At 38.7% G+C, this 20,951-nt stretch overlaps 1 protein-coding gene across 1 annotated transcript in view; it reads right to left on the minus strand.

Moving 5' to 3' along the window:
• WDR49 (WD repeat domain 49) overlaps positions 1 to 20,951 on the minus strand; it is a 125,055-nt gene that overhangs the window by 59,378 nt on the left and 44,726 nt on the right. Inside the window, exon 7 of the mRNA XM_045851169.1 lies at positions 10,358 to 10,591. Coding sequence (XP_045707125.1) covers positions 10,358 to 10,591 — 234 coding nt within the window. The remainder of the gene's footprint in view (positions 1 to 10,357; positions 10,592 to 20,951) is intronic.

Genomic DNA, 20,951 nt, shown 5'->3' on the forward strand with positions numbered 1-20,951 from the left:
CAGTCAGTATTAAGAATCTACAGTCACCACAACACTGTCAGAATACAAGACTAACAAAGCAGGTGAAAAAACTTCCAAAGTTTGGTGAGAGAGGCGCGCTTGTAACATCACTTGGCAGGTGAAGGCAGTGCTGTGACTGCAAAATGGAAGCAACTTTATTTTTAGCAAGCTGTTTTTATTGGTAATAAAGCCCAGGAAGAAGTATTGGCATCACATTTATATGCCACATTTTGATGATATCAAATCTCTTTAAGTTTCCACTTCATTCCTGGCTGCTGCTCAGAGATGAGACATCAGCCAATGTGGGCAGGGCCCTGGCAGAGCAGAAATGTCCCTGTTTCTATAACTATGCTCCTTTGCCTCAGGCCTCCTGAACAAACCCTTGTTTTGACGGAAATGCGCTCCACCTTCGGTACCCGAGTTAATAACTCTTTAGGAATATATGGGTCTCTTTATGTCTCTCAACTGAGGCTGTCACAGCCACTCAGACAATACTAAGAGATGTGACACTGTATCGCATTCCCCTAATTGTCTTCTTGCTATTCCAACAACAGTAGGCATTTTAGCTGTCTTTCATATACGCCCCAAGGCCAAGGTCTAAGCAAGAAGAGGAATAAAAGTTACAGCACTGGATGTGGCTAGCTACCAAGGGATGGGGACATTTGATTTAATTGCTGTTTTATATACACATATTTTTAGTCAGTGCTGTTTATGGTCCCTTAATATAAAACAGATTATCTCCTTTATTTCTAATTTTCATCAAACCTCTGGAAGCTACATCTCAGTAACTAGTGAGGTGAGGAGAATGATAATATCTCAGAGAACTGATACAAAGGATTCAAATACTTTAAGGCAGTCATTCTCCATTAATAAATCTTATTTATTGGCTATCATCTCTTCTTAGATTAATTTGTAATTTGCTCTTTCAAATTCATTCCTGAAATTTATGGAACACCTGTAACATGCAAGGCACAAGATCTAGACATTAGGGATACAGTAGTGAAAATTTCCTGCCCTTCTCTCTAGTGGGAGAAGTGGGGGAGGATGCAATCCAATTCGAAAAATAAAATAAAATGATTTGTTATACGTGTATCTACAGAAAATGGTGAGAAAAATATTTAACTGAGAAGTAGGTAAAGATCATTTGGGAGTGGGTGGAAAACTGGGGGACTCATTTGAGGAAAGGCGTGACTGAGGAGAAGGATGAAGCCATGCACATACCTGGGTAAAGAAAGGTCCAGGCAAAGGAAACAGCGATGCAAAGGCTCTGGGGCGAGGTGTCCTTGGCATGTTCCAGAACTGGCAAGAAGACTAGCAAGGCTAAGGCAGAATAAGGGGAGGGTCCATGGTCTGTGACCATCTGTGGTCATTGTACAGGCATTCCAAATACTCCCGAGGTCACCAGGCACCCCCAGTAAACAGGGGACAAAGTCAGAAAATTATCATTTCCCCCTTTTTAACTAATAGCATATACCTTTTACCCTTGTATCGTGAGTAATCAATTAGTCCCTGAGGCCCACCCACACTGTTCACCACTGTTAAGTATCTCTCGTAAATAAACTGAGTGGTTTTATACCCACGAGACTCTTGTCTGTTCCGAGACAGCCCTCCCTATAAGGCAGGCCACTTTGCAGTGGTCTCCACTGCCCAGGCACCAAGCAATGACACAGAGCACATACAAATATGACATGCTGCTAAGCAAGGTTTAATTCACAGAATTGTGCACGTGGGGTGAATAATGAATATAACATCATTAATATCAGTGTATGAAGGCAATGAACCTGAAAGTCCCAAGAGTCCAAGTCCGGCAGTGGTCCCTCAGATCCAGGAGCCAGTGAAGATGGTCAGCGTCTCACAAAACAGAATCTCAAGGTCAGGAAGTCAATGTCCCCAAGAACTCTGACTCTAACCCCCACCACCTCCTTCATTATAAAAAAAAAAAAACCTGAGAAAAAAACTCCCTCAAAAAATAGTTGAGTCTGCATTGGACTCCCAGGTTCCCGTTCTGCATATTTGGAATTCCTCATGCATTCTAAAAATAAGTAAAAAGCCGAACAAACTGAAAACCAACAACTTTTCTTAGATAGATATAAGAGGAGGTCACAGGGCAATCACTGCCCCAAAAATCAGAAAGATCAACGAGCAAACAAAGACAGTCACAACAAATCACAGCAGAACTCAGGGACTGAAAACTGCCCCCTGCAAGGCCAAGATAAGAAAACGGGACTGCAACTGACAAACGCCAGAGGCTGCAAACAGACAAGTCTGAGAGTCAGAATTCCAGGGGGAGCCAGTCACTGGGGAACCCCACAATTTTCTAAGTTTTATTTTGAGGACATCCACCATGTTCTTACTGTAAATAGTGATGAAAAATCCTCTCATATTCCTGGCAGGGGCAGGAGAAAGAAATGATTTCTGAACAAGTCCAAGTACTCCATTCATCCTAACAAGGTCTGCCTTCAGGAGAAACTGTTTAACCACAACCTAACCTGTGAGGGTTTTATCAGAGGCTAACTGACCCGGGTAAGGGAAATACCAAATTGTAGTTGCTGCTCATCTTCCTGCTCTATTTAAGGGGGAGGAGGGGCCAACTCAGGTGGGGACATATGCTTATATGTGGTCACAGTCCAGAGGCAAAGGCTCACTAAAGCACTGACCCAATCACAGGACTCTAGAAGGCTTCACCTCCCCCCATACCTTGACACCACATTTCTAAAGGCCTACTTACAGAAGTTGCTTTTACTTAGTACATCATGTCCAACTGTGGAAAAAAACACAAAACATACTAAATGACAAGGAACAGAGTGTGAGGATACAGAACAAATGTCAGACTCAGACATGGCAGGGATGTTGGAATTATCAGATCAGGAAATTAAAATAACTATGATTAATATGCTAAGAGCTCTAACGGGGATAGTAGACAGCACCGATTTTAAACTGCTTCTAAAGATGATACAGAGAGGCCAGACCCAGACGAGCCGGCACAAAATCGCAGGAGGAGAACAAAATCAGAGTCTGACACTACCCAACTTCATAACGTATTATAAAGCTGCAATAATCAAGACTGTGTGGTATCAGCAAAAGAATGCACAGCAGATCACTGGAGCAGAATAGAGAACCACACAGATATAACCAACTGATCTATCACAAAGAAGCAAAGCAATACAACGGAGAAAAGATAGTCTTTTCAACAAATGGTGCTGGACACCCACATGCTAAAAAAAAATGAATTGAGATACAGACCGTATAGTCTTCAAGAAATCTAATTTGGAATGGATCAAAGACCTACATTTCAAACAAAAATACTCTAAATCTCAAAGAAGGTAACATAGGAAAAATTTAAATGATCGTTGGCTTTGCAATGACTTTTTAGATAAAACACTAAGGGTATATATAGTCTGTGAATGAAATAATTTATACACTGGATGGCACCACATTTAAAAATCTCTGCTCTGCTCTTCAACACACACTGTCAAGAGAATGAAAAGATAATCCACAGACTGAAAAAATGTATGTTTGTAAAAGACATATTCTTGAGGTACTATTATGTAAAGCGCACAAAGATCTCTTAAAATTCAACAGTGAGAAATTGAAGAACCTGCTTAAAAAATGGGCCAAAGGTGTCAACAGACCTCACTAAAGAAGATAAGCAAATGGCAAATAACATATGAAAAGATGCTGCACATCCTATGTCACCAGGAAGCAGCAGAGGGAAACAATAACGCGCTACATTAGAATGACATAAATCTGGAACACCAACAACACCAAGTGCTGACGAGGATGTGGAGCGATGGGACAACTACCTCATTGTTGACATGAAAGCAAAGTGCTGTGGTTGCTTTAGAAGGCAATTGGCAATTTTTTACAAAACTAAGTATGTTCTTATAATGCAATCCCATAATCAGGCTCCTTGAAATTTACCCCCAAAAGTTGAAAACTTATGTCCACACAAGTGCCTGCACACAGATGGTTAGCAGCCTTATTCATAATTAAGCTTATTCATAAGCCATACTCAAAAGCAACCAAGACATCCTTCAGTAGGTGAATGAATAAATAAACTGTGGTACGTTCATACAATGAAATATTATTTACTGCTAAAAAAGAGCTTTAAAGCATTAAAATATATAGAGGAAATGTAAATGCATATTGCATATTACTAAGTGAAAGAAGCCAATCTGAAATGACCACATGCTGAACGAGTCCAACTATGGGGCATTCTGGAAAAGGCAAAACTATGCAGGCAATAAAGATATCAGTGGTTGCCCGGCTTTAGAGGAGGAAGGTGGGAAGACGAGGTGGAACACAGAAGATTTTAGGGCAGTGAAATTACTCTACAGGACACTCTAATGGTAGATACATATTCTTCTCTAAGCTCAGAGTGTATAACACCAACTCTGACCCTTAGTGTGCACTGCTGACATCTGGTGATGAGGATGGGCCAATACAAGTTCATCGGTTGTAGCAATGGACCACTCTGGTGGAGGATGTGAACAATGGGGTGGGGGCTGGGCATGTGGGGGACAGAGGGTACTGGATATTTCTGACCCTTCTTCTCAATCTTACCATGAACCTAAAAATGCTCTTAAAAAAGAAGTGGAGATTGTGATGACATGAAAGGCTGAGGAAAGGGTCCTGCTGACAGGTCTAATGCAGCTTTTATGGAGATTTGACAATATCTTTCAAAGTTACTGACATAAATAGTTTCTGACCAGTGCGAGGAATTTATTCCACAGATATTTCTTCACCTGTGCCCAAATTTGTGTGTTCAAGCTTGAAAACTACTACATTAGTTGCAATTAAAAAATCAGAATTAACCTAAATGCCTATAAGAAGTGATTAACACGAGTTCGGCGGACCCCTGTAATGGGGCACCATGGGCTGTGGGAAAAAAGGAAAAGCATGACTTTTAAGTAAGGAGGTAAAATGACCTTTAAGCTGTATCACTAGGTGAAACATCAACACACAGAGCAGTATTTCTGTGCATGTAACATGCCACCATCTGTGTAAATAGCATTTAAACGAACATGCTCTTAAAATTAATAATTATATATATTTGAAATGAGTATGTGTATGTATTTGTGCTTGCCTAGCAAAGCTCTGGAAGAAAGCTTATGAAACTCATAAAACTGGCTGCCTCCAGGGCAGAAAGCTGAGTAGGTAGACACAGGGATGAAGGGAAACTTTCACTGTGTATCCTTTTGTTCTTTTGAGCTTTGTAACACTGAAACGCACATTCCTTCCAAGCTAATCACATTCAACTGAGCATGTGTGTGTGTGCCCGTGTGTGTGAGTGTGTGTATAGGTTTTGGTGTAACCTTAAAACTAAGGCACTTCCCAGGTCTCCATCTACTGATTAGACCTCACAGGCTCAGGACTAACATGACACTGAGAGAAGCTTTAAGCTGGTTTGTGGAGAAAAGCCATGTTAACACAACGGAGGTCACTTGGAGCCCAGCAATAAGGCAGGCAAGTGTTTGTCCAGTTCTGTGGAAAAGACACACTCATTGACTTTGCCTTAAATACGAGAGGTATAGTGCCTTGCAAGGTGGAGATAAGTTTCCCTCAAGTTTGTCGGCTTACCTTTTCTCAGATTTTATAATTTCCAAGCAAACTACAAGTTGAATTATTTAGATTCTCAAAAATCACAATTCCCCAAAATAAAGATGTACAGAAAAGAGGACAGGAGATGCAGTTACCAAAAAAGTATACCCCAGTCTCACGTTTAATGAGTGTTACGGAGTTATGTTTCCTGTGACAGTGTGAGAGGGAGAGTGGGTCTTCAAGAGACAGTGCCACTCTGGACCATGTGAGGAGGGTCCGGACTTCAAACTTCCAGAGCCACATCCTGTGACGGGCTGTGAAACCCACCAAGGGTTTCAGGGCCCTGCTGGAAAAAGCCAGCCAGCACATGTCTCTTTATGTAACCATGGGTGTGATTGATGTGTTTACTCTTAGAGGGTGGATAAAATGGTAAGATTATGAGAAGCAATTTGTGTATCAAATTATATGCTATGCATATATTTTAACCTAGAAAGTCATTTCTAAGATTTTACCCTAGAGAGCTAAACTCATGAGCATGAATACAGTTATGCACAAAAAAATTGTAATAGCAAAATTCTCATCAAGGCAAATTGCTCAGTAAATGATGATACATACCTACAATAGGATATGCGCTGCCTTTTAAAAATGATGACATAAATCTACATTCAGGTACAAGGAAATGCATTTCAATCTATTATTGAATAAAAAGCAGATTACCGAACCATATTTATGTGAAATATTCTATTCACAGAGAGATATTTAGAACATGATGATATTTAGTTTTTCGTTTGAGTTTTACTGCATTGTTTTAATTTCTCAGAAGCATATAGTATTTTACAAAAATTAAGTTATTTCAATAATAAAATAGTTGAGTATTTTCTGTCAAAACTTGATGACAGCTAAATGTCTAGCCAGACTAAACGTGTGTCCAAGGTGCAAAACAAACTGACATATTATGTATTTTACAAAAACACACTAACCCACATGACTAGGATGAGAGCCATATTAATAACTCTGAAACTTTATCCACTCATGTTTGCATCTACAAATAGAGTTTTCAAAGTTTCCTAACATTCATGGGTTTTTAAGAAACACTTCATTTAAGAACTCAGTGCAAAGACATTTTATTAGAACTGCCTCCAGGATATTGAGTTACTTCGATTCTTTCAGAATTGGGCATTCCAGGGACTCCCTCATCCTGTCTCAACTTGTTGGGCTGCTGGCTGTGAGGGCAAGCTTTGCAGGGTGAAGCAAAGCTTGTGCTTCCTTCTGCTAGGCTTCGCGTGGTTTACCATCACTTACCTAGATTAAGATGCCAGGGCACCAAAAGTCAGAAAGATAAAGAAATTCACAAAAAATGTGCCAAGTTGCTTTCATATAGGGATTGTGTTAGGTCCCCACAGAAGTCAAATAGAATTAAATAATACTAACATGTCAGTGACGTGTTGAAATGACAGCAGGAGAAAGGTTTTTCATTAATTTCAGTCAAATAAAAGGTCTTCAAAAGAGACACCAGACCAGATAACCAAAGAACAAGTGCCAGTGGGCTGAAAAAGCATGGGTTTTGTCTGAACTTGGAATAAGAAACGGCAGTCATTGACCAAACCTAGCAATTGAGCATCTATCCGGTACTCTGAAGAATGTTAGCAGTTGTTGGAAAATACAGGAGTGAAAGACAAGGATCTTTCTCTTACACCAGAAACATAGAAGGAGAGAAAAAATGAGTGAAGTGTTTAACTAGAAAACAACTACAAATACGGCCAAGGCTCAGAAAGGCCTGAGATGAGTGTGCCTGAGGCTGTCCCTGGGGCCTCGGGGCCCTGAGCGGACCAGGGACGAGCTCTAGAACTAAACAACTATGAGCAGGAACTGCCGTGGCTGAGAAGGGACCGGATAAACAACTTCCTCACCTCAGGGGGCATTTCTGAACAGAACCAGGGCAGGGACGAAGCCCAATTCAGGGCCTCCTCCCTCTTCCTAACTTTCCTTAAGATCTGATCCCTCAAGACACATGGTTAAAGAAAGATTAAGGACTATGAAGAAGTTAACAAGCAAAGGAGGTGTCGTAAAGCATTAACGTTCAACCCGAGAAATATGGGGGACCTGAGGGAGCCTTGCAAGGGCGGCTGCTTGGGAGGAAGGAACTGTTTCCGAAGGGCAGCCATACAAGGAACGCCAGTGAGAGCCATGGTTACCGCTATCGTGTCTCCGCCCCCACGAGCACACATACTTTTGAAAGTTAGTAAATTGAAACTTAGGCATGGTAAGTAATCTGCCCAACATTTGAACTCTGATTTCTCTAACCCAAAGGTTCTTAAAACTTTTGATCTTAGGGTCCTTTTTCATTCTTAGAATTATTGAAGAATTCAAATAGCTTTTATGCATATGGAAGATTAAGATAGATAGATAAATAGATAGATAGATAGATAGATAGATAGATAGATAGATAGACAGACAGACACATATGTATATATCTAGAATAGGTAGGTGATTTACACTGTCAGAAATTTAAACTGAGAATTTGTTAAAACATGGGAATACAAAAGTACACATTCCTTTGGACACCCCAGCAATGCTGTCATCACTCAGCACGCACCCTCTAGGAAACTCCACTCCACGCTGATGAGACAGTGAGAGTGAAAATTGATATTACAATGGAAGTAGTTTTGATCCCACAGATTCCCTCAGTCCCCTGGGGTCTGAGATCACTCTGAGAATTAGTGTTTTAATGCCAAGTCAATACATAAAAATGTTTCCAAGACCCGACAGTGGCTCCTTCAGTGAATGACCTTCGCAGTCCCTAAGCTCCCTTTACTGCTTCGACTCCCACGTTTGCCAAGAGCTCCCAAACGGGCCACCCCAGTGAATGCTCTGTCAGTGCTCCAGCCTCTTGACAGGTGCTCAAGTAGTATTTTCTGTCTGGACTATTTCCTTCTCCTCTGAAGGTTTCTCACTCTAGCTTCCAGGGCTCTGCTGAAATGTCACTCACCCCAGCTCCAGGCGGAATGGATCACTTTTCCTGAGCAGCACTTTGCTCTTACTTCTGCCTCATTATACTCAGTTCCACTGTTGCCCTGGGAGTTGGTAATGTTTCTCACCCCACAATCCCGCCCTGAGGACGAACAGAGCAATAAGCACCAGGAAGACACCCTGGGCCTGCCTGCAAAGACTGAGTCTCCCTCAGCCCTGGCTCCTCAGATTTCTTCAAAGCTATTTTATGTGCTTTGCCTAGTTATTCTAAAATAATTAATGTCACTGGTGGATGATACTATGGGTGATACTATCTTCTTTTACTTGACTGCCAATGCATTTTTATACATATAAACGTAATACAATGGTAAAGTGTTTCTTTATAGTTTAGCCACTAATAGTTAGGAAGCATTTATGGATGTGGTACACAGCTCGATGTATTTTATATACATATTATTGCTTTTAGGTATTCATACTATTAAGAACAAAAATGAAGAGACATTCACTCAACTCAACTGAACAGTGATTCTTCCTACATCACATACCATGTGTGCATACTCTATCATCATCTATGACTTGCATATATTTGTGTTATCTTGGCTTTATCTTCACATCTTAAAGGGAAGAGTCCAGGTCTTCTTTGTGTTTCATTTTCTGAATTCCTCAGGGAATATTGCTCATCTTATGGCCAGGCAACAGAGGATCTTAACATTTAAGCACAAACCTAGCTTTTTAACTTTGCAGATCTCAATTAGCAAAATGTTCTCCTGGAAACAAATACATCGCTCAGTGGCCACCCGGGAGCCGTAGGAACTGGTTGCCTTCATAAAGTTCAGTAAAACATTTATGGTGGAACAATTCCCACAGATGGAATTCAAAATGCATTGCTTTGTAAAGGATTTTTATCTCCTAGAATAATCAGAAAACAGAATGCTTGAAACAGTGACAGGACACCATCCTCATTAGTAACAAAGAGCTTTCTGCCCCTTGCACAGAATCTGAACTACTCATGTCTGTGTGACTGCAGAAGCTTCTCTGGAAGGGAAGGCAAGAAAGGGTTGGAGTTATTGTTTAATCGGCTGCAAGCTGGATACTGGCAATCTTCTGGGCTCCTGCCGTGCTGTCACAATCATGCCTGAGGCGACCATGGCAGCAGACGGGTGCCTGCTCCCTCCCTGAAACCCCCAGACTGGCCCTCCCTGTCTTCTAGGAAGGCCTGTGCTCTGGGTGGCATCTCTGCTCCAGAAGAGCCGGCTTCTTCATTGACATGCAGGTAGCGCTCCCATCAACAAAGGCTGCAGAGCTTCATTAAAGTGGTGGGGAGACAAACAGCACTCATGCTGCATACCAAGTGGCACCACGTTTAACGGAATCATTTTATTATGAATACATTCCAGGCTGCCACTGTGAGCCACTGGTGTAAAATATGCTAGCAAAATGGATCTCTGCTAATTACATTTCATGAATATTTCAGAACTTTCCACAGGGATACAGGAAGATGGTGTTATAAAGGAAAATTTTACAGTCAGGTTTGCTTGCACTCACCATCAAGACCCAAGGCAGCAGCTAACAGAGATGAGTTCAATCATGTTACACATTGTGCTTGTTTCAGCTGGAATGTTGTCATTTCCTATCACTCTCTCAATGCTGCGGTGGTCACTGGTTGAAATGAAATCATCTTCAGATCCACCTGAACACACATTACTGCAGAAAAGCCCATGCCTATTAACTCATTAATTTCCCACACTTCCTTTCTATATTTGTCCTCGGTGACTTTAGACAGAATTAAGCAAGGAGCCTCTGGAGATGGGGACATGTTGGCAGAGTGACAGAAAAGCCTCGTTACCTGCTTCAAGACTGAATTGTAAAGGACACAAGTGACTGCGTTCCTGTGGCTCTTCACCCTCTGGCTGGCTTCCGGTTCCATTGCCAGCAGTGCGAGCTGGTGATTAAAGGAGATGAAAAGGCGACCGCGGGCTTCATCGAAGTGGAAGAGGCATCTGAAGTCCTGACTTCTGGGGAAAGAACACACTACTCTCTGGATGGAGAGTTGGTGCTGGATATCCCAGAGTCTCAAGACCTGGATGGAAAATGGTAAAGTCACACAAATAAGTCAAGAACAATTCTAATTTTTCAACCAATTTTTTTCTGCCTCTCCTCATCCCCAAGCTGACAGTTGTGTCCTCCGTGATGCTCTATTTGTTGGCACTTCTGTCACAGAGCAAACTGTTTCCCTTGTCCTTCTGAACACCTCACTGACTGTGATCTCCTCGAGGGAAGGGAAGGGATTGGGTTGTGTCTCAGCCCCCAGAGAGGTGCCTGGCATGCAGTAGGGGCTGGTGGTAGGCAGACTAATGATCCCCAGAGACACCCATGTCTTAGTCCTGGAATGTGTGACTATCTCATCTTGCAAAGAAAAGGGGATTTTTGCAGATGTGATAAATTAAAGACCTTGAGATGGAGAGATTACCCTGGATGATTTGGGTGAGTCCAAGGTAATCACAAGGGAGCTGACTTTGAAGTTGGAGGAAGAGGGCCTTGAGCCAAGGAATCTAGAAATAGCAACAAAACCTTCTCCCTCAGAGCTTCCAGAAAGGAGAGCCTTACTAATGCCTTGATATTAACCCAGAACACAAAATAGTTTTGTATTGTTTCAAGATAAGTCTGTGGTGATTAGTCAAAGTAGCAATAGAAAAATAATACAGACTCTCTCTCTCTCTGTTTCTCTCTCTCTGTGTCTTTCTCTCATGTATACACACACACACATATGTACATATTTATAAAAGAAATGGTATTAAATGATATCCAGTTCAAATAATCCACAGATATTTAACTCTTACTCAAGCACAATCAAGGCACAAAGATAGAACAAGACAAACAGGAAAAATGTAAAGAGCTGCTTTGCAGGTATAGGTGTCGCTGCTGTGAGTGATGGTGCAGAATTAACACAGGCCAGCGAGGAAACCCGAGTCAAAATGAAGACAGCGAAGGACCCACCCAAAGGGGACTATCAGACAAATTCTAGGGCCAGACTTCTTGGGTTCTGATTTTGGCTCTGTACCTCACTGTCACTTTATTCTACATGGTCACTCATCTAATTGCAGATCTCAGGTAATCTACGATGCTATTTGTGAAAATTTTTCAAATATCTTGCAGAAGAAATTATGCTTGATGTACCTAGGGCAACCCCTCCATCCACTTATAACAAACACTTACAACAAACTTAAACAGACCTAATCAACTCTTAAACAGCATTACCAGTCCTTCTAACCATTACCAAGAAAATACAAGGTGAGGCAAAAGTAGATTTACAGATGTTTATATAGAAAATAATACAATAATTAGTAAATAGTGCAAAAACAAATGTGTTGTGCCACAACGTTTGCCCTGCATTGTATATCTATAAAATAGATTGTTTTTCTTGGCAAGAATTTTTTATTAAAGAATTTATTCTGGTTCTTAATCATTATTAAATTATTTTTTATTTAAAATATTCTGGAAGCTCTTCAGAAAATGTTTATCCTCAGAAATACAGATTCTACAAGAACAAAGATTTGCCTGTGGATTTCAATGTGTTCTAAATATAGAATTAATAAACTAGTTTTGGAATGTTAAGGCCATGTTCTCAGACACTTGTATTACTTAGGATAGTCTTGCTCTCATTGTTCAAAATCTTGTCTTACTTAGTATGGACTCTGTTCTAAAATAGAAAAATTAATTTCATGTCAGAATAATAATCAGGGGCATAGTTGAGTATAGATTGACAATAATTCAACAGTATTAATCGACTATAATTCTCTCAGAATCATTTTCCACTGTGCTGTTCAAATAATTTATATCGGCTTTAATATTTCATTGACATTTAGTCATGTAAATTAAATAAAAATATAAAATAGATGAGCAATAACCTCTCTAGTCTATGACAGGTTACTTCTTGTTATTAGCAATTAAAATTAGAAATTTTTTATCAGAATGTGTATATTTGTTTGCTTTTCTTAAAATAGATTGTATTATCTTACTTTCCTTTATCTGGAGAACTCTTCTCAATTAATGATCCCACTGAGTCCACTTCCTATCTTTAGTTCTTAAATTTTTCTCCTTGCTGAGAATCAAAGCAACACCCCCAAGAATCTGCCATCAGTGCAGGCAACAGTGTCCTGGCATTTTCCTAGACACCATGTCATGGTGTGTGGTCCTCCCATTAGCTTTTCAACTTTCCCTGCACCACCCACCACCTTCTATAACAGTGGTTTTAACCTTGACCTTAAAAACACCTATGGTACTTTAGAAATTGCATATGCTTGGGTCCTTTGCCCAGGCCAATTAAATTAGAATCTTTTTAATTTCCCAAGTATTTCCTTTGTATTATACCTTAACTGCTCTCCTTGGTTCTAAGGTCAATGCTAATCTCCTTAAATGAGAAACTTAAATCTCAGCTTAATCAGTAATATTACGTGGTTTGGCTTTAAACCAAATAGCTGTACTTCTTTCTTAATTAGTCTATATCCTTTTAATCATGAAAAATATCTCACATTAATTAAGTTTTATTAATCCAGTCCTTTGACAAATGTGACTGAAATATCTACTTAATATTTGTGAATCCTCAGTTTTCTTCTTTTATAGTCAAGTTGACTTTTGGAAAAGAATTAGGCCACAGTTCAGAAAGGACTATACTTAATATCAATTTTTATTCTATATATCCTAGAGATGTTTTCTTTATTCTTAGGAGGAAAAATACATAAACTGACAAACACCTAAGCTTAAAAATAACAAATAATTGTTTTTAAAATATTTTCCACAAATTTTCATCTCAACTCTATTTCTATTTGCATCAAGATAACTACTAAGAACCCAGGACATTTGCCCACACTCAGACTTATTGAGTGAAGTCCTTAAAATGCCATGATTTAGGGCACTCTACTTTACCTTCATTTTATATTAGGAGGAATAAGTACCCAAGCTTATGACTTTATTATACCAAGGTAAAATTTAGCTATTCACATAAAGATGATGACATTTTTTTCTGCTTAGGCTTCATCTTTTTTCAACTGTTAGCTGTTGAAAAAGTATAATAATGCAAATACTGTATTGCTTACATACACTAGAAGTAGAAACCAGGTTATTGAGACTGTAGACACGCAGATCTTAGTTTTATATTACTCAGGTTTATCAGCTTAGATATGGGATTTACCTCTCTATTTCCTCACCTTTCTACCCAATGGGCCCCTGCCTGCTCTGAAGTTCTGTCAATTTAGTCTTGAATGTACTGAAATGTCCAGCCCACTATCTACAGATTCCAAAATAACAATATTTCAAATGAACTCAGGCAGGTGCATCAGGAAGACTGACTAAAGAAATGGACATCACCATGCTTTCCGTCTAGTTCTCCTAAAAAAAATCTCTCCTGGCATTCTGCCAGAGGTGGATAGAATCATTTCACACCGGCATAATAAAACTACAACGAACAGTCCTGACCATGTAGTTGGTTGGATGTAGTCCTGAAAAATGAAAAGTCGCTAGTTTGAATCCCGGTCAGAGCACGTGCCTGGGTTGCCAGTTTGAATCCTGAACAGGGCGCATAGGAGAGGCACTCAATTGACATTTCTCTCTCACATCAATGTTTCTCTCCCTTTTTTCCTCCCTCCCTTCCGCTCTCTCTAAAAATAAATAAAATCTTTAAAAAACTATAACAAATAAATAATTAGTAAATAAAGAAGTACACAAATAAAATTGTCTATTATTTCCTTCAAAGCTACTGTTAGTATAATACTAAGTGACTAAAACGAAAAAAGAAAGGAAGAAATTTAAAGTGTTTAGGTTTGGCCAAAAAAAGAAATTTCAAGTGTTTAAATATAGTTCTATAAGTATCACATTTATAAATGGATAACTTCATAGATAAGATAGGTTATGAACAGATATATGGATAAAGAATCTATTTTTAGTGCAGTTTTTGAAGCCCAGCCAAGATTATTTACATATTGGCAACATGTCCAAGTATAATTTAAAGTAGTTAGGGAAAGAAATCCTAATTTCCTGATAATAATATAGGAGTGAGGGGGAAAAGTAGAAGACAGACAGACTCAGTTGACTACGAAAATGGGACTTGTTTGGTTTCATCAAATACTTATTACTAATTCCTGTCATCCTGTAGGGGATGGATATGAAATGAAAATAGAGAAAGAGAGAGAATATATATTGCTAGGGGGATATATTTGAGGAGGACAGTGCAACAGCTCAGATCTCCAGGGCTAACTCCCCAAAATGGATAGCCTACTTGCAGATAATAAGATAATAGGAACTGGAGCATTGGCTCTCCTGAATACACCTTCATGTGTTAACAAGTCTATTTATTTAGAACTAAGCCTTTGAGTAATCCACAAAAGCATAACTGGTAAGTACTTAAAGATAATTTTGTTTGACATGATATGTGCTGACAAAATGCCTCAGCTAACATTTTTATCTTAAAGTTATATACTAAATCTCCCTTCAGAAATGTCATCATTTTCCCAGTCCTTAAGCCAAACAAGATATTTGTCTCAAATTAAAATTTCCTGCTGTGGCCCTGGCTGGTGTAGCTCAGTGGATTGAGTGTGGGCTGTGAACCAAAGGGCTGCTGGTTCGATTCCCAGTCAGGGCATATGCCTGGGTTGCAGGCCAGGTCCCCAGTGGGGGTGCACAAGAGGCAACCACACACTGATGTTTCTCTCCCTCTCATTCTCCCTCCCTTCCCCCTCTCTAAAAATAAATAAATGAAATTTTAAAAATAAATAAATAAACCAAAATCTTCTCTTGTGCTATCCATGTTTAAATTGTTGTCCTAACCATTATCCTTCTCTTTTTTGTTCATTCTTTTCAACAAAAATGAAAGAAGACATATAGCTCCAAGTCTCAGATTTTTATGATGTGTCTGTTTGTGTATTCTGTCATTGACATTGAAAAACTCAAAATGTTTTCTAACACTATGAATTGTTCTGAAGAAATCTCCCTGACTTCCCAGTTCAAACTTGACAATAAATCTAACTAATTCCAACACTTTATTGCAGGGACTTCCTTTTTTAGAACAAAAGTTCAGTAAGGGAATTTTAAAATTTTTATGAAATTGTTTTTGGTTTTGGTTTTGTTTTGTTTTGTTTTTTGGAGGTTTTTTGCCATTGTCATTACTTATGAAAGACTGAAAAAATAACAGAATTTTTGCTGGTCTCTAAAAAAAGTTCTAACTTTGCTTTTCAAAGATCGCAGTTCCTCTTTTATTTTACAAAGTAAATTTTAACATTTTAAGTTTTTCTTTCTTCTTTAAGCTACTTAATATTTATACTAACAACAGTTTGGAAGAACAAAGGAACTCTGGTTCAAGTATCACTGCTGAGTAGGGTTTTGTAGGGGGCCTTCCTGCTTCAAAGAAACACACCTCTGAATAAATCATGACTACTGCCTTGCTGGGTCTTCGGGGAGTGGGGACAAGCTTCACTGTTCTAAAAGAAGAAAGGGACAAAAAAAAATAAAAAAGGTAAGATGGATACACTGAACAGTAGGCATAACAGCAGAGACTACAGCCAGGAGCCTAAGCTTTGTACCGGCAGCAAGGTGGAGGCAATGAGGCGAGGCTTTTCAATTACACTGGACACGGGAAAGGGGAATGCAGTAGCCTCGGGACAGAGTTTCCTCATTTCCACAATGCAAAAACACATACAGATGTCCTGTGGAGGAAAGCAACTTCAACTTAGTTCCCAGGAATGCCTACAGTTTAACAACAGCAAATATACCCAGGCAGCAATGAAAGATAACCAAGCATAAGAGGGAACAAGTCACCCTGGGGGAGAATCACCAAAACAGCAAATACCAGGTGTGAATCACCAAGGACTCCAGATACTGAAATTATTAAATACGAATGTAAAATAATTAATACAATATTAAACAGCTAAAAGTCAACATCCTCAAAATGAAAGATTATTCAAAATTGCCAGGCAGTTTCAAAATGTTTTAGGGAAATAAAACTGTGCTAAAATTAAAAACTTAATGTACAGGTTATATAGAAAGTAGACATACCCCCATTAGAACACCCCTTTTAAAAGTAAGGATATGAATGATAAGGGTGTTTCCTAAAATATGAAGGTAAAACCTGAACAAAGAATAGGAAACAAATGTGTGCATAATTTTTTTCTGAAAAACAGCTAAAAGAATGAATAAATGGGTAAGTACAGGATATGCTTTCTCAATATGTTAAAGATGTTAAATATCAAATTCAATGAAATTCCAATTATATACTAATATGGCTTATTGACCCTAAAATTTACTTGGAAGTATAAAATGCCAGACAACAGTTAAAACTGAAAAAGAGAAACAAGAAGTAGGAGTCGCCCTACCAGATATTACAGCATACAGTAAAGGTGCGCTGGTTAGAAGGTGGTAAATTAGTGCTGAAAAAGACAAGTAGAGTCATGGAATAAATAAAGCATCTGGAAATAAATCTGCTTATATACAGTAATTCAAATGATGAAAACATTTCAAAACAGTGAGAAAAACAAACTACTCCAAAAATAATATTGGGTATCTATTTGTAGAAAATAAAAACTATGCACAAACAAATGACAAAGTTAAATGCAAAAAAAACCCTACACAATATGAAAAGTAAGTGTACACAATATGAAGTGTATCAGCAGAAAATAAAACAGAGTATTTTTATGAGTAAGAGGTGTGGATGACATTCCTAAGCTAGATGGATGAGCAATGCATAGCCATAAAGAAAATAATTTCTTAGACTCAACTTTACAACATTAAAAATATTTTAATGAGAAAAAATGACATAAACAAAGATATGGATGCTTGAAAGACATATTTGTATCCTATATAACAAAGAGTAATCAAAATATTTTTTAAAACAAATCAGTAAAAAAAACACAAAGTCTAGTTCATAAGATAAAGAGCATGATCAGATAATACACAAAAAGCAAAAAAATATAAATGGTCAATAAATATTTGAAAAAAATTTACCCTAATGTTTTGTCATCAGAGTCACAAAATGAACAAAATATTGGTATCTACTATTGATAAGAGCTTGGGGAAATGAGGACCTTTATACACTTCTGCAGTGTACTCCAATTAGTGCAACATTTCTGTGTTGAAATCACCAATATTTATGAAAATTCTTTAAGAAGTGCATCCCCGTTGACCCTTATGTAGCATAACTTCTAGAAACTTACCACAAGGAAATTTACTTATAAAATGTTAATGGTGTGTGTGTGTATGTATGTAATAGTTGGTTTATAAAAGTAAAAATTTAGAAACAATATCTTTTATATAAAGGTGATTAAATCACTAAGTTATGGCCACCCATACTATAAATTATTATATCAGAAAATCTCTAAGAGAGATTATCAGGGAAAAGTAAGTTGCAGGAAAATAAGACTCATGTTATACCATTTACCAGAAAACTAATAATAAATATTTTGCTGTATTTGTGTACACACATAGAATGGGATATATGTTAATATATCATGAAATATCATAACATAATATATTAAATAGTAATAAAATAATATGAGAAGATACAACTTCAACTGTTACTAATAGCTATTTGGGAGGAGAGGAATTGATTTGAAGGGGAAATTAGCAAGAAGAATATTCCCTTTTTTACTGCATGGTTCTTAACTTTAACTTTTATGGGAGGGCATTAATGCTTGCAGTTAGGTAATTAAGACACAATGAAAATGCCCGTTTCTGGGCGAATAGAGGGAAGTTGAGAAGGAGGGGAACACAGAGTGGAAAGGATGACAAGCAGGTGAGGTGGAGGCACCAACACAAGTCTAATGTATTTTCCTTACCAACCTTGTGTCTCCAACACAGAAACCTGTCTTTGGGCAAAACCCGGACCTCAAACAAAGGATTAAGTTACAAACTGATAGCCCTGGCTGGCGTAGCTCAGTAGATTGAGCGCTGGCTGCGAATCAAAATGTTGCAGGTTCGATTCCCAGTCAGGGCACATGCCTGGGTTGCAGGCCATGACCTCCAGCAACTGCACATTGATGTTTCTCTCTCTCTCTCTCTCTCTCTCTCTCTCTCTCTCTCTCTCTCTCTCTCTCCCTCCCTTCCCTCTCTAAAAATAAATAAATAAAATCTTTTTAAAAAAGTTACAAACTGACCTGTTTCTAGTGGTCAAGTCAGGCTTAGCAGCCCAGGAGAGAAGGGTTGAGAGAAGGGTTAAGAGCAATAGAAAAGCCTAATCAAGTTCACTGGATGGAATATCAACTCCCTGCAGAGAAAGACCCCCTGGGCTTTGAAACATCTCTTACTCCCCAGGGTGATTCGTCCTTAAAAGGACCAAGTTGCTGGCTTCCAGCAGGGCCTAGCCAGCAGTGACTGTCTCCTTATGAAACAGTTTAGGCATCCAAAACAAAACACAATTGGAGAATTATTTAGTATGCTCCCAAATTCTACAGGAATAAATGTATTGTTTCTTCATCACTGGAAAGTGGCCACAGAGCAGTCTTCCAAAAGAGAACTGGTTTCAGATCAGCTTGGGAGGAACCTGTTTAGATACATGAGTAAACTGCTGTGCTCTAAAACTCCTCTAATTTAGCAACTTATTGACCCAAACGTGGTTGGTTCACTCAGACTCTTTTGGAAAAAGGACACTTTCTTTCATTTTCTCTGTTCTCTAATTTATCCCCAGTCCTATAAAATATCCAAAATAATGGTATGACAATAAAGCAGAGGCTTAACCTGGTAGGAGAAAACCCTGTTGTTTGTGGTGAAGACATAATGACTGAGATTATTGTGCATTTATCAAAGGGAAATGGCGTCAGACTAATGTAAAAGCAGGCATGACCAGCTTTATTATAATGTAATGGTTTAGAAGTCAAAGCAAAAAGAAAATGATAACAGTGCCTTAGAGGAGGCCAGGTAATCTTCACATTGATAATAACTGCACACAATCAATTCTGACTCTAAAAACATTTTTTTTGCTTGCTTTTAAAGTTATAAAACTTTTCAGACAACTGTGTAATGATAAAATGCCTGGTATTTATTGTATGTTTATGTTTAATAGAGATTTGCTAATTTAACTACTAAACAAATGTGTTAGTTCCTCAAGAATTATTGAGGACCTACTATACATATGCACAATAAAAAAAAGACAGAGTCCCTAACTTCACAATTTCTGTCAGTTAGTTGACAATTACACTATTCCATATATTGTGTATTTAACATGTGTTTAAGTGCACTAATATTTGTGAGGTCCTGGGAAACACAAAAAATGAATCCAACAAAAAAAATCTTTGTGGTCAACCATTCAATCTGGTAAAAGATACAATGTACAAATACAACCTTGAGTATACAAGTTAGATTGTCTTAAATCCAATAATAGAAATTAAAATAAAGTGCCAAAAGGTTTTTAAAAATAAAACAACTAAATCTGAGTAGGGCATCCAAAAAATATTTACTCTGAGTCTCTTTGGTGTTTGAGGTTCCCAGTGACGTGTCTTCACTTCAAGCTGCTAACAAATGACCACTGAACAAACACTGCAAGGTGCTGAGCACTGAGACACTATACAAAGTAAAGAGATCCTGACCCTGCCTAGGGAAGCTAATCACAATTTAGCACAACATGACACAAACTCTGCTAAGGGACTCATGGGTAAAATGGGAGTGCAGAGAAACACCCAGGTGTGCATGAAGGACTGCAAAAGGTCTGAAACTTTCAGGGTAAATAGGACTTTGCCAATTGATCATGGCGGAGAAGAGATTGAGGGCAGAAGGAGGAGCAGACTTCAAATCCCTGAGACAGCACAGGAGTGTGATGGGGCTGGAGCATTAAATGGATGGAAGAGGAAAGCAGGAAAAGGCTTTGTAGAAAGGTTCAAGCATTTTAGAATTGATATTTAGACCAAGGGCAAAGATGAGAAGTTGAAGAATTTTGGTTAATGGAGGACAGATTGAAGTCAGACTGTCTGAATGTGGGGAGACATGTTAGGAAAACTTGGTAGTACTTCGGGCAGAAGAAGATGGATTTGGAATTCGAGCAGTGGCAGTTGAGAGGGAAAGGTGAGTCTGATATAAAACATATTTTGATGGTTTAACCAACAAGAATTGGCAGTTGATTGGTGAAGTTTAAAGGAAAGGGAGAGGATTTATGTGACAGGTACACAGTAAAATACATTCATTTGACAGGACTTATGCACAGGCATGAGATTAAGAACTGAAGATAAACTTCTGGCTTTTACATGTCACTTTAGAATAAAGCAAAATGTCAGATTCAGAGTCTCAGAGGTTGTGCCCAATAAGCTTATTGTCCACCCTTCTCTTCACAACCAGGTGTCTTGAAATCTGTCACGTGTCAACTGGACCTAGACATCAGGCACCATGTAAATGGAAATTTTACAGAGGGACCAATGACGGGATTCTTGGAGATGAAGAAGTTTTCCTGAGGGGAAATAAGTAGCAAG

The sequence above is a fragment of the Phyllostomus hastatus genome, unplaced genomic scaffold (genome assembly GCF_019186645.2).
Source record: "Phyllostomus hastatus isolate PE091 unplaced genomic scaffold, TTU_PhHast_1.1 phas_contig_86, whole genome shotgun sequence".
NCBI lineage: Eukaryota > Metazoa > Chordata > Mammalia > Chiroptera > Phyllostomidae > Phyllostomus > Phyllostomus hastatus.